Here is a 15542-nt window from a genome sequence, read left to right as displayed (position 1 = left end):
ATATTCCAGGTATATGACGGCGATCTGTAAATAATCGAGTCTGTAACAGACAATCCAGTGATTGACGTCGTGAGCATCGATCCACGCAATTGGGATACGATGACATGCATCAACCAAGTCAGCGAGGCTGACCACCCGATCCCGATAGGGATATACAACTCGATTTCGGTTTCGGTGAAAATACTAACACCGTTATCAAGCAAGAGATGTACAGAAATGTGAAGCAGGAAGGTTATATAACGGGTGTTTATACAAGGTTGATGATGATTGATTGATGTTTACATATACACAACAGATAAGGTTGAATTATGAAGCCTGGTAATGTACTTATTACAAATAGGAATAACAAGGTATGACTGTAAAACAGTACAGTTATTTGAATTCTAATTGGGAGAGGCCTTGATGTTTCTCCAACATCATATTCACATATAATATATGTATGTGGTAAACTGCACTGGTGGGACTATCTGGTGCTGTTGAAGGCGTACATGTTCTGGATGTGTTTACCCTCTCTGGAACTCGACATTACTGTTAGCTTGGTGTGTAAGAAGTCGGCTGATTTATTGGCAGGCTATACAGGGCAGGCTGAAGATAAATGAAGCTATATATATATATAACATCAGAGAACAATGACGTCAGGCTAGCGTTATCAGCTTCAACGTGCCTCCTCAAGCCAAAAAATAATAACATTAATAGTGTATCACGGAACGCATGCGCACTGATTCTCATTAATTTTGAGAACTGCCACGAGTCGTCCCCAAAATGTCTCTCTTGCATCGTCCTCCTCCCCCCATGTGATGTGGGCCGTGTCGCGGAGTAGCTTGTGTAGGGAGTGACTCAAATTACGGGCGTCTGGCTCTCCCAGTAGCACCGTAATGAGAGGGTTAGCTCTTGTATCCAGGACGAAGGTCTGAGCCATCATCAAACTTGCTTGGCACCAGTCGCTATCAGCAAAGGAGGGGGACAGGACGACGATGATGTGGCGGCTTGTCTGTATGGCTGAGTCGATGTTGTCAAGGATGTAGCCTGAACAGAAATCTCTGTTGGGAATACAAAGCTTCAGCTGATGCTGTTCCTCCAGTTTGGGGATCATTTCGTCCACCACCCAATCTTCATCCTCATCACTGAGAATTACGTAGGCATCGAATGTATAGTCTTGGATATTTGCTGGATTCCTTTGTCGTTTTGGGCGGTAGTATTTCATGTAAATTAGATGACGAATACGCCACCGAAGCTTATACAGGAAGGATATTAAGCATACAACAAATATGATTACTGACATGGTTACTAACACAGTTATGGTAGTATTTAACATAAGGTAACAAGCATTCGGACTGAAATGAATGTCCTTTAGCATTATGTGTCTCTTAGTGTTAGGGCTGCTGCATACATATCGTTTTGGGTACTGCTTAAATATGGAGCTGTTTCTTTGTACCCAGTCGATAAACCACCTCAGATTACAATCACAGGTGAAAGGATTGTCTGCTAGATTAATGTTAGATAATTGTTCTCGTATGTTTCTTGGTATGGCATGTTCAGTGATAGAAGCTATCTTATTTTGGTCCAGCCATAATTTTTTTAGGTGGGTCAGATTGGAAAATATACCTTCTGGAATGTTTGAAATGATATTACTGTACAAAGAAATATTATCCAAATATTTCAGTCTATAAAGGAACCGAGGGATGTTTTGAAGTTGACAAGAACCCATACCAAAATTCTGTACGTATTTTAAGTGTCCAAAGAAATTTAGCATTTGATCTTCTGTCACATCCCTAAATCTGTTTGCCGTTACATGAAGGATATGTAGGTTTATGCCCCTTAAAGCATCTTCATGGACCTGTGTATCAAAAGATAAATGACTGTTAGTGAGATATAATTCTCTCAGATGACTGTTATTGAACGCATAGGATTCAATGTCTGGTTTCGATGGCAGAGATCTCATCGAGAGTATAGTTAAATTAGGGAGTTTAACAAAAGTATTGCTGACCACATGGACTATCGGATTTCCATTTAGATAAAGTGTTTCCAATTTGGGCAGACATTTGAAAAGATAACTGATATCATGCAAATTGTTGTAACCAAGATCCAAATACCTTAAGTTTGGAAAGAGTGGAGTATCATCGTCGTTTTCACAAAATGTAGGGCATGCTGTAATGCGATTTTCGGAGATACGAAACCTTTGAAATGACGTGGACGTAACAAATTTAAGTTGACTAATGCGATTAAATTTAACGTACACTGTTGCTATATGTCTTTTGTTCGAAAATACAGAGTGGTTGTAAACACTAATTTGGTTATGACGAAGATAAATATGCTCTAATCGATCTGCCTTCATATGATGGATGAATATCATGTCAGTGATATTCAGACGGCTCGCATTTAAAAAAGATAAACGCGGGAACTCTGAAGTAGTCAAAGCAGGAATCAAAGAGATAATAGAAACTGGGTTGTCATCCATCCACAGTTTTGTGAGATTTGTGAATCCTTCGAATGTGTCCGCGGCCAGATGTTTGATTTTACAGTCACGGATCTTCAACATTATTATATTCCGCGTTGTAACATTAACAAATGAAGCATGTGATAAGGCTGTGAAGACATTTCTTGAGATATCTAGTGATGATATACACGCATCAATTCTTGGTATAAAGGTCAAGTTCTTCCCTTTGCAGTTCGCAGATGTTGTGGTACACGCGCAGTGTCCATCACCACATGTATATGTTGGTATCGTAGAAATGGAAAAGCGGATGAATGAAACAAGAACTGTCACTACCAAACCGAACCGAAGACCTCTGATGGACATGATGGTACCTGGAAAGCGAAAAAGGGTGAATGATCGGTGAATGCAAGTCTTTAATCAGTTTATATCATGCTAAATTACACGAGCGACGTTACCTTGCATAATCCCTGTGACTAATACATCAGTAGCGATCTGACAATATGGCATTGCGAAAATAACGAATACAGACATATAAGTAATAACGCGTATAAAAAGATAGCAGAATCCTATCGTTCTCCTTGATTGTATTACTTGATTGTATTAAATGTTTATATTCTGAAAAATACCAAGGATTTCCTACACTTGAAATAGCGATGCATTGACTTGTGCAGCTTGTGGTGGAAGTAGATGTTTGATGCATGTGTGCAATTAGGGGTTAGTGTAGGTAGAGGTAAGTGACATATCAAATAATGCCACACAGAAGACCACAGAAAACCATAAATCTTTACTATCAACTTATTACTTGACGCTAAAATATGAAGACCTGTCCATTCCTTTTTTGTACTGAATACCAAAGCTCCTTAAAATCCGTACACAGAGGGATATATTGCTGGGTCCAACACATGAACCACCAAATCGCTGTCTCAAAGATTAACCATATATTCACAGAAAGTACATTTATCTGAGACAAGTGAAATAGATACCATGAGACTTCTCAAAAACGATTTTCTTGATTTTTTGCAAACTCAGAGTAATACCACTTTCAGTTGTGTCAATACATTTTATTTTTTATTATTGTACACCACCAACATACACACGACAAATTTATCGAAGAACTTCATTTCTTGATCATGAAATCACGATTCAACTTACTGGTAAGTGGTCTTGAGATTTGACGACAGTGATGTATACTACTGTTACATGGATGTTTGGCGACCAGCAAAAGAACAGGAAAACTTGTAATTATAGCATTATCTAGTTATTGACACAAGACCTAATCGGAATACAACGACACTGTGAGTAGGTTCTGCTAGTGGTGATCGTACCATCGAAGAAGATAAGACTATAGTTGATGCATTAGGTAACCGCTTCTATATTCCACTTGACTTTAAATTACCAGAGAGCACATGTCCTATCAATCATTTCTAGGAATATGAACTCACTTTTAATGACTACAACAGAGTAATCAAAACCACTGATGACACAGAAGCAAGCTATTTTGTTGACACTATCTCAATGGAGTATGATATGGTAACAGATCCCGAATTAGCAAGACACGTTCGTAATCAGTATACTGGAAGTCTAGTCATTTTGTATGACCGTGTGCTTCGCCATCGTAAGATCACCAGGGACAAAGGTGGTACGACGTAGAACATCAATCTCGATGTGCCTGCTAGATAAGTTAAGCATATTTTAACGTTGTTTGGAGACCCTTCTAAACCATGGTCCAGAGAATCCGAGGCATTCTACAACCCTAAGATTACAAAAGTAGAAGTCACTATCGAGGGTTTGCCTAATCAACTATATAGTCAAAGTATGCGAGCATACCAACAGTGGGAGGAGGTTAAAAAGACCTCTGTGCGGCGTAGTCCGGAAGTTAGCGCGATCGCAAAAGACCTGGCTCTTGCGGATGTATCACTGGCTAAATTTCTTACCTCGAATTATGCGCTATGGCTCTATATGCGAACCACTGATGATGACCAGCTACACGGCAGTAGTCAGAGAAAAGAGAATGCGAGTGAGCGCGTCACTACATAGAAAACAGAGAAGGAAATATCAAACTTTTCCTCGGTTTAAACATTGAATATCACTACGTCCGAAATAATGATATGCGTACGAGTAAAACAATATAGACAATTTTCATTACAAATTGTTTTTTTAAAGAAATAACAAATGATAAAGAAATACAAAACCTGACTACATGTATTTCTTGGGGATAGATTGGTGTATGAATAGGGCACTGGAGGTTGAGATTGAAGTACATATTAATGTGAACGGATCCTCTAAAGCATCACAATCCAACATGACGAATTGAGTTCTTTTCGCGTGCCAGAACGCTATGTCGTGAATTCGATTTCTAGAAAAAAAAATTGCGTTTCACTCATGTGGTCAACACCCTAGACTTCGGGCTTTCCTCCCACATTAGGCTGTTTCATCCATTCACGCCATGAAATTAAGAATCAAATAAGGAATATTTGACAGTTTGGCATATGTAAACAAATATAATTATGGATGTTTAGTCTAACAATATTGTCAACACACCCTGCATAATATCCTGTTAATATTCAACAGGAAATGCGAACAGGAACAATTTCAATTCACGTGAACCGAAGATTTCCATACTGAAATGGGATCAGCAATGCAACTTGAACAGGCACTTGAATAAAATAGTCACCTGACTCACAGTCGTAAATAGGTATTTCACCTAAACCAGTCAACCGAGGGAAAGTTGGTTATCCAGTTGGTGATCGTCCGAAAAACGGAGTATGAAAACCCCCAGCTAATATGTTTAGCTCAATTCCACACAACAGGGTACAAGTCAGTTAGAAGTGCCGCGTAATTACTTACGACAGAAAACCTCAGTTTCGAATGACCACCCAGTAATATGACGACCCCTATGCGGTCTAGCGATCCCTGTCGATGAAGTCCCGTGATTTCGCCAAGGGTTATATACGCGTGAGCGGACCTCGAAGAGGACAACCTGTTCTGGTCAGCCGGGGAATGCAATAGCCAGGTATAGTAACAAAACAAAGAGAAAACACGAAGCAAACTAGCTACTACACCAATACGGAAGAAATGGGTACCAAACTGAATCGCTGAACATAAGCTACCCAACGGTACAACCAGATAAGAACAATTATTGAGGAGGTACAAATGACCATAAATACATGAGAAATATCCCGCTCCTGCGTGAAAATAAAAGTTACGAAAACAATTTCAATACATGAATAAGTTTGCATACATATACGAGATAAAATCTATCAAACACATACATGATCAAAATATACGATTAAACAATTAGAGGATAAGAACTCTTACAATGAATGTCAAGACACTGGACAAAGACGGCCGCCGGACTTGCCGAATGGTGACTGAAACCGGACAATTAAGTGAGAGGGAAGCGGTGTGGTGACATGGACATTTTGAACGCAGAGATAACGGATGACATTTTGAACACCAATGCATTGACAAAACGGAAACCAAATGACCAATAATACCAATGAAATACGTTATGAAAATTGACCTTTTTAGTCAAAATGAAAAAAAGAAGTGAAAAGATGCTTCATGGAATTTGTACATGTATATGTATGTTTCCGTTTTGGCTTAATACTTATCCCTGGGGTTTCAGAAACGGGGTGATGCACTGGATTTCACATGTGCATGGTATCTAATTTCATTTTGAACAAACAAGGATATTTAACCTCAAGGATGTCAACCTACACTGCTGTTACAGGTCACACATATCGAATTGTTTCAGGGTCACTCCATCAGAATACGACCAGTGTGATGTATATCCCTGTCGCCGACGACTGGTTTGAGAAACAGATAACTCTGCTTAACTCACATACTACTCTCTCACAAAGTCTGCAGTTTGAAGTGGTTCCTATTACCTCAAACGTTATCGCCTTTGCGTTATTTGTTCATAGCACTTAGGAGGGCAGTAAAGTGTACAATCAATGGTGATCATGTGACAGATATGAAAGTACGTTGACAAACTTCCTTGATCAATTTATGACCTGTTATTATTTCATACTCCTATATCCGTTTGAATATAGTTTATAACAAACTTTATAACAAACACTTGTTTTCTAAATAATGATCGTTTCGCGATCACTTACCTCATGCGAATCTAATAGTATAAATGCAATAGTGAAAATGAAAACGGAAGAAATAAATGAGAAAATAGTGACTGTGACTGATAACTTAGTACAAATATCGAGATGAACACTGAGCATATCGAAATTGAAAATATCGGATAGGAGTTCGCTGATATCAGAAAAGAATAGGAAAATAAACTGCTTATACAAGAAATGTATTCCCGAAAAGAAAACTTGCTTGTCTATGGCAGCCCCGACAGTGAACAACCAGGTATAGCGTGTCAGAAACTTTTCTCGGACCTGGGATTTACTTCCGGCTTGGATGTTGCAAACATTCACCGGCTGTAACGCCACACTACAAATGGCCGTACAAAAAACTCTCCTAAACCTATAGTTGTGAAATTTGTACATGTGGCAGACAGGCAGGATGTGTGGCAAGCTAGTTACCCAAACTCGGTAATGTTGAGGGATAGAAAAGTAACGAGATATCCCTGTTGTTATGAAAAAGTACAGAGGCAAGTTGGCGGCAAAGGTGTACACTCTCCACACAGAACATAAAGTGCAGACCAGAATCTTCGAGAAAGGCATCAATGGGATCCTTGAGTAAAAAAAGGACAATAACTCTCCGTGGAAAGCCACCAACTCCAATAAAATTTGGCGATAACTTTCAGGTTTTACGGATATTGATTATCAGCACTAAACCCACCCAACGAAGCTTAGCGATATACACATGTGGGCCCACTTGTTTCGAACACCATGACGGAAAAAAATGTGGGTCCACATTTTAGAAATTGATGATAAGTAATAAACCAACCTATGAAGAAGTGCATATCACACTCCACCCTACAACTATTGACTTTCCAAACACGTGGCCTGGGTCCTCCTGCAGCCATCACTTTTCTCAAAAAACTAATTTTCACGAGAACCGTTTTTAATTTGCTGCAAGCGTCGGACGAAAAGGTATAAATATAATATACTAGCCACATAAAGAAACTGTGCACGGAGAAAATATATTCTGGATTGAAATACAACACAGCAAGAACAAAATGATGCAGACGCTGTAGCAGCTGAATGATCGGACCATAAGAAAATGTCAACGGGACCTGAACAACATCTGTTACGATGACGTCAGAAGATCAAAATGGAGTAGGGGGTCAAACGACAAAGTCACAAAGTCAATAACGGGTATGACCACCCTGTGCGTAATTCACAGCAGTGCATCGGCGACGCATGGAGTCCACCAAATGGGCATGGAAGGCCTGGGGAATGGCCTGCCATATCCTTCTCAAATCCTGTGCCAAGTCACGGACGTTATCTGGAGGATGTGGAAGACGACGCAGACGGCGCCCCATTTCACCCCACACATGCTCTATTGGGGAGAGATCTGGAGAATTTGCAATTGTTATGGTGAAGGAAATCCATTGCGACCCTAGCCGTGTGAGGACGAGCGATGTCCTGTTGAAATGTCAATCCCGGGCCATGACGATGCAGGAAAGGAATGACCACAGGCCTCAGAATCTGATCTCTGTAGCCAACACCGGTGAGATTGCCCTGAACAACCACCAAAGGGGTTCGGTGTCGTGCTGTTATCCCACCCCAAATCATCACAGAGCCACCTCCAAAACGATTCCTCTCCACAATACAGTTGCGTGCATAACGTTATCCCAAACGTCGGTAGACACGTTGGCGCCCCTCACTGTGGGAAATGTTGAACTTCGGTTCATCTGTAAAGACAACATTTCTCCACCATATTCGAGGTTGGCGAACATGATCTCGACACCATCTTAGACGGTTGCCGATATCGTGTTACGATGTCATTGGAAATGTGTTGCCACCTGTTGTTGCCTCATTCCCGCTCGGATCATTCCGATGGCTTCATGACGCTGTGCAGCTGTCAATCTTGGCATGATTTGCTTGTGATATGCTTGTGTCTGCGCCTGAGAAGTTTTGAATTTTTGAATGACCACAGATCATGCTTTCCAAAGTGACAGCGAATTTTGAGTTGCACATGCTGTGTACAGCTGCACAGGATGCACGTGCAGTAACACATTGCACGCCCATAGGCCCCCATCAATGACGTCATATCGCATGGCACGTGCATGAGCGTTTGAATGTCTCCAATAATTGCTGTGTTCAAACCTATATTTCATATGTGGACGGTGTGCCCTTATATCTATATTTTCTCCGTGCACAGTTTCTTTATGTGGCTAGTATATATTCAAACATTTGATTAAGGATACTAAAGTTTGCTTTGGGATAAATATTTTGACTGAAGACAACACACAGCTTGATTGAATATTTAATATTAGAAAAAAAGTTTGAAAAACAATGAAACAATTTTATCTCTGAATTTAAAGCCCAAAACTTTCAGCACTATATGTCAAGATTGATACAATTTTATAATATTTAATTTACAAGCAACATTAAATGAACCGGTTTATATATTTATAAAACATATGCATGATTGGCAGGCATCTTATTCATTTTTGCTTGGATGGCCAAAGTGTCACACGCCTTGGACCATATCAAACGTGATGGAAATACAAGACCTAAGTATTTCAAATATTATATTATGTAATTGTTCATTTAAGTACAATTTTAATACCATTTGTATCGCAGCATTACAGGTCCACTATTTCTAATAAGGTCCGCTAAATACAAATACACGAGGTGTTGTTAAAACATAATAAATGAGATGAATAGATGCATACAACATTGCTTGACTCTTGAGAACATGGAAAATAGTCTGCACATTACACATGCTTTCACACAATCACACATTCTGGCAACGATATTATACAATTAACCGTGACAACTACACTCTTTACCTATAAAAAGAGTAATTGTTTCCTCTTGTCCAAAGTCAAGAACTTTTCTGACATCTATGGAAGCCGCATATACTCTGTAGTTTGATTTACTAAACTATGTATTGCACAATACATGTATATTTTCAGAAATCTGCTTGAGAGTCGTGTATCTTATATACATTTCTATTCATTTTACTCAATCTTGATTCAATTATATATAATTGTAAACAAGTTATCCATTACATGAAGGAGTGAATTTACCCGATAATTATTTGGCTCCTTTAGGTCACCCTTTTGGTACAATGATATTCTCATGATCTTCCCAATGTTCCATACTTCTGGAAGCAGAACCTTACTAAAATAGCTTTAAACAAATTAATTCAATCAGGAACTCACATAAACACCTCCGCAGGGATCCAGTCTTCATCTGCTGCCTCAGCTAGAAACCTTTAACTTACATAAAAAACATCAGCTCGTCCAGACGGTCATATTTCATGATGTTACAGTTTCAACAGGCTCACTGTGTTCAGCAATGTTATAAGGGTAACGCTATTTTTCAGGGCATTTCAAGCCCGAGGTCTTCCATTAACTGCCCGACGAAGGCAATCAACACGAATGTCACCGACCCACTTTTACAAATATGGAAACGTCATAGAACAAACCAGATGACGTCACTATTGAACGTCACGTCACCCATCCCTACCCTCTAACGTCACATAACAACGGGTGTGATAATGGCCCGTCGGCAAGCAATATGAGCGCATTATCAAGTTACAGTGGCCCGCTGATTTCTGATAATATGCGGGCGGTTTAATGGTAATTCTATCCATTTTTGCTATAATACTCAATATTACCTGATCAAAAATGAATTCCAGGAATTATCATGACATGATGTAGGTCGGTTACCTGCTATCAATAACTTTTTCAATTACTTTATGATATTTGGAATCCATAGCCTTCTTGGATTGGTGAAACAATTTATTTTCATACATAACATATTTTTAACATCTTTGCAAACGTTCAACTTGTCATCAGACCTATATTTTCGAAACTAACAAAGCGTTCCAAATGTAATATTTCTAGCAAAGCTATTACAAGCTTCACTAAACAAGTTCGGTTGATTAGCTTTATTAGTGATAGGTTTTTGAGCGCAGTTTCAAGTGATCACCATAATTAAAATAATGTTACAAAGAATGGTAATGTTAACAGCATCGTCAATAATAAGGTTTTTGAGGAAACACTGTTTGAAAGCATATGATTATGATATGTATATTAAGAGCTGGGGTACTAAATCCCTAGTGTTATTATATTGAGCTGGCATTTGAGGGTAAGATACGAGGTATATACAAAGAAAATGAGTCCGTCCATTTATTTGCATCTAAGCAGTTATTAGTCTTCCACGTCAAACCACTATGTCAGAGGTAAATGTGCAAATATCCATTGTAAATGTCAGTAAGAAAGCGGTGTATTTCATATTGATGCAATAATATGCTGTATCTTGAAGCGTTCAGTGGTAAATGAATTTGGGCATCTAAACTTAAGTTGTTTTTGGTTTTGGGTACTTCGGAACGTCAGGGTAGCCAGTGTAGGCCTCCACAAATACTGAATAAAGAATACGACAAGAGTAAACACTAAACATGATTTCATGACATATGTTCTATAAACAACACGATTTTCCACTATCTGTCAATTTCAGGGGTAATTAGCCGCATTAGTCTGTTTTGGTTGGAGTGTTATAGTATGAGAGAGTTTCCTGATCTGAGATTAATGGTGGAAGGTTGTAAGAGTCGGTTCTTTCAAGGATTTTCATATTGATTACGTCACTAAATACATCTGATGACCCAAGAAAGAAACCCACAAGAATTATTTCAGCGCATTCTATTTTTGTAAATGAACCAAATGTGTAACTTCTTGACCCATCTTCTGATGCTCTTAGTGTGCAGAAAGAACCAGGTATATCGTTATCGCCAACAAGTGGATAATCCTCATCGTTCGAGTTTTCTACGCTATAATCTTAAGACACGCCAACTCGGGCATTGACACCTCCCATGAGTCGAACTTTAATAGTTTCATCCAATTCACATCTTAAATGAACTAGCTAGATATCTAACTCCTTAGTGCCATTCATTCTATATTCATCATACATCCGAGAGCCTCTGTCGGAGTCTGATGACATTAACAGAAATATGCAGTTCAATGTACAATGCACACCAGCAATGTAACGACTTTAGGTATACAAAAAGATATTTCAGCACTAGTTCAGTAGTTTCCGTCGACTTCATGGCGATTTTTATCCGTTTATTGCTGTGTACATGTAGTTCAAAGTTTCAAAGAATGAATCAGGTCTGGATTACAATGGTGGAATGCTGGGGGTCCCTTCATCTCAACTTTAAACATATATTTTACATTTGAGATACCTCAAATTATCATAGATTATAAAACACTATTCGCATTTAGATGTTGGTAATTAACCATTAATTTTATGCCGAAACTATATCTGCGTTATTTGTTAGAAAAAATATCCTTACCTTAAGGGTTCCTGAAACTAAAATGCAGTTGAGTAGTGACGCTTAGCTATAGCTGAACACGTTGCTGGCCGACCCTTAATATATTTCTTGTGTCAGATAATAAACCTTGAACACTACCAAGGAAGGAAATAACTTCACCACGTGGTGACTGATGCGACACTTCATTATGACTGTATATTTTGTATTTTTCACACAATCATTATACAGAATAACAATACTAGTTCATATGTCACTCGGAAGCTGGTTTGAAAACAAATATTAGATATATCTGGCTATTCTCGTCCAATAAATTTTGATCGCATCGAGTGACATGAAATTGTTAGTAACGACAAGATTTTTATCTATTATGTATTGTCTTGCTGATATTTTTACGTTGAAACACGAAGGTCTTTGAAAGGCATTTAGAAGTGATACACATAAGGAAGAGAATATATGGATGTCGACTTCTTTATCATTAGGAACACAACGTTGCGGATTATCTGCTTACTCTTTTATCAGGTGAATGATGAAGGAGTAAGCATTTCTCTCCGAAATGTTGGCCATTGTGCCATTGAGGAGGATTGATGCTCTGAATATCCCATGAGCAGTTCAAGTCTCTAGAATAGTAAATATATGTTATTAACTCAAGAGATGTATCGATTTTTATCTCTGATATAAAAACAGTATTTCTTCAGTAAATACACAATAAGAAAGTACTCCATGACGTATATTTATACTTTCAAACATGATTCATTGATTAAAATTAAAAATATAAATAAGGTTATGTGTAAGTGATTTTTGTGGTGGTAATTGTATTTTAGGAATTTTTTTTTTAAATTGGGGTCGACAGTTTTGGTTTTGTCTGTATCTGTTTCATAGTCTGCTAACCAGACTGCGAAACATTGAACGTATTGCTGACTTTCCAGCCAATAGCCCGTAGATGCCTCATCGCTTATACACAAACAATCAATGAAATCAAGTAAATCAAAACTGCATAATAAGCATAATCAATAAGATTGACAGAAAATGTTCGGAGATTAATCGACCTGTCTTGAAAGTGTCAAAGTCAGGAAAGACATACAACACACTTAAGTGGCGCTACTGCGTGCAGCACTTGCAAAATATCGGACGCGTTTTGGTGTTTCGTTTTACAGACATAAACGTCCTTGTCGTTAACACTTATCTTTGTTCTAATTCTTAGTATTAACATTTATGTGTTATGACCCCTTACTTAATTTAATGAGTATCTTAACAAAATGCATTGTCAGCAATCCACCCTGAATACCTTTCACATGTTTGAGGAAGGAAACTCTAGTCTGTCAGAAACGTTCAAATGCCACTCAGCTTATTGTTAATGATTCACGCGCACGTCAGACAACAGCAAATCTAAATCATAATATATTCTCGCGGGTAATTTGACAGGGCGCCAGTGAGCGGATTGTCTACGATTGTAGTTTTAGTTTCATATATCAAATCCATAGATTAAGGAGGGGGTTTCGAATATCAGAATCCACCACGTGATGTTTTATTCATTACCCTATCTTACTTGATAAAACATGAAGAACCCTATAGTCTACTTGATGGAAGTTAAACAGCATTTTCTGTCCTTACGTACACGTCTTGGAAAGAAACAACTAAGAAACCATATTCAGTGTCTTATCTTGATGTGTGCACATAAATTAAAAATAACGGCAGCCCCTGTACCAAGATCTGCAACAAGTGGGATGATTTCGATTTTCCAATCGTGAATTTCCCCTTCATGTCCAGCAAAGTACCATCAGCTTCAGCTGATGGCTTCTACATTTCTCAGTTGCTAAGTACTTAAGAACTTAAGAACTTAAGATGTCTTTCATTGAAAGACATCTATTGCTTACAACTACATGTAAGACTTTCAATTCAAGGTTCCGCCATCAAAGAACTGGTCAAGCCTTTCCGGAAATATTATGGTTACACATTCAGAGGAACGTGGTCAATAAGACTCGTCGTTCGTCAACAGGATGCGTCTCATGCTTTGACCTTCACATGGCGTTTTCTCGCCTTACTCGCTGGCACTTTCTTTAATGGATCGGGTGGTCAGGTGTGGTCATACACTGTAGGTACGGGAATTCTTAATCAATCAGTACACCGTAAAGTCCTCAATCCCAAAGTCCTTAAGCCTCCAGTCAACAGCCAATGCAGACGCTCATCCAACAATACGAGGTAACCAAACGTACCTAAATGACGAGGCGAGGATGTAATATTTCTTCTGAGATGGAAGATTATGAACAATGGTGCAGTGCAGGACATGCTTACCCCTTTTCACGAACAGCTGGTGTCATCACCAGTAAATGAGTATGGTTTTACGCCGCTTTTAGCAGTATTCCAGTGATATCACGGATGGGTACACCAGAAATGGGCTTCACACATTGTACCCATGTCGGGAATCGAACCCGGGTGTTCGGCGTGACGAGCGAACGGTTTAACCACTAGGCTACCCGACCGCCCCTGGTGTTATCACTGATATTCACTGATCCATTCATATATTTTTTTAGTTCCATTTTGCCTTTCACGCCCTATGGAAATTGTTTCGTCGGATAATCGAGATTGGTTATTCCCTGGCGTTGACGTTTCATGTTTCCGCTCAGTCTCAAACGTTAGCATAGGACCTCGACATTTCTCAAAAGATCATGATTATAATTGAACTAGCTCAAAGGCAACTTTATCAGCTTTTGGACATCATCAGGGACACGGTGCCTCTCCTCACCAGAACATCGGGATATAAATAAAAGCCACACCATTCTTTCCTTTTCCTTAGAAATACCCATTGTCCAAGGTATGATTCCAACTATATCATGAGCATGTGTTTATGAATGGGGATGATACCGGATTTTCAAGAGAAGGTGATCGTATCCTGCACTACCTGTGGCACCTGTCACAAACACATTTAAAGGAAAATCAATTGTTCACCTGAAAAGAAAAACAAGGGAACAAGTGAAATGCGGATTTGCATCTGACATCCTTTTTTTTCACTGATGCGTAAAAGATTGGAAATTTGTGAAATGCATACACCAAAGGCTGGAGCTGCTGGAATATTGCCCGACATTATTAGAAAGTAAACTATTGGAAAAATGAAGTCATCCGTTTTGCCATACAGTCGTTTAGACTGATTGATATCAGATCATCGATATAGCTGAAACTTATAGTTAAACTTCTTGTTTTGTTTTTTGCCATTCCGAGCGAAAATTACGATTCATATGCTTAAAGAAACAAATCAACAAAAAGGTAAACGCATTATCCCCAATTTTCAGATATACATTATCAATGAAGACGACCATCATTTCACACTTTTGTTCTCGGAGACTATCTTTACTATGGACGTGAACCATATCTGTTTACAATCACGAAATATTTGCATTAATTTTTTTCTGCTGTCAATTGGTCGCTCGATGCCTAAGGTCCAATGTTTCGTTGGAATAAATGGACAATGACGCCTTTAAGAGTTTGAGCTACATGGAAATGTCAAATCAATTCTGTTACTGGGAATTTCATTGTCATAGCCAGCGGAAACATAAACAAAAATGTCAAGTGTTTTCTGTCCCTTTAAGGATATCCTTTGATGTGCTTGAAAGGATTTGACTTTTCAGCAGGCAAGCGTCTCAAAATGGGAATAAAAGACAATCTTTGACGATGTAACTTTGTGTATGTGTATGACTCA

General features: G+C 38.7%; 1 protein-coding gene across 1 annotated transcript; it reads right to left on the bottom strand.

Annotated features, from left to right (window-relative positions):
* Positions 1-700: 700 nt before the first annotated feature.
* On the bottom strand, positions 701-2800 carry LOC139475502 (toll-like receptor 4). The gene is made up of 4 exons (XM_071258698.1): positions 2463-2800; positions 1793-1937; positions 1391-1552; positions 701-1234 (listed from the first exon to the last, which is right to left on the bottom strand). Exons 1-4 carry the CDS (start codon positions 2798-2800, stop codon positions 701-703), a joined length of 1179 nt encoding a protein of 392 aa, XP_071114799.1.
* Between the last annotated feature and the right edge of the window lie 12742 nt (positions 2801-15542).

Source organism: Haliotis cracherodii, unplaced genomic scaffold, assembly GCF_022045235.1.
Source record: "Haliotis cracherodii isolate W230 unplaced genomic scaffold, xgHalCrac1.p SCAF_3, whole genome shotgun sequence".
Classification (NCBI taxonomy): Eukaryota; Metazoa; Mollusca; class Gastropoda; order Lepetellida; family Haliotidae; genus Haliotis; species Haliotis cracherodii.
The sequence above is the reverse complement of the archived record's forward strand: the minus strand, read 5'-3'. Positions and strand labels throughout refer to the sequence as shown.

Coding starts and splice junctions, on each gene's coding strand:
- LOC139475502 (XM_071258698.1), bottom strand. CDS start 2,800: ATGTCCATCAGAGGTCTTCGGTTCGGTTTGGTAGTGACAGTTCTTGTT. Junction 1,553..1,792: donor TAAACCTACATATCCTTCAT/GTAACGGCAAAC, acceptor GACCAAAATAAG/ATAGCTTCTATCACTGAACA. Junction 1,235..1,390: donor AGCAGTACCCAAAACGATAT/GTATGCAGCAGC, acceptor TTCCTGTATAAG/CTTCGGTGGCGTATTCGTCA.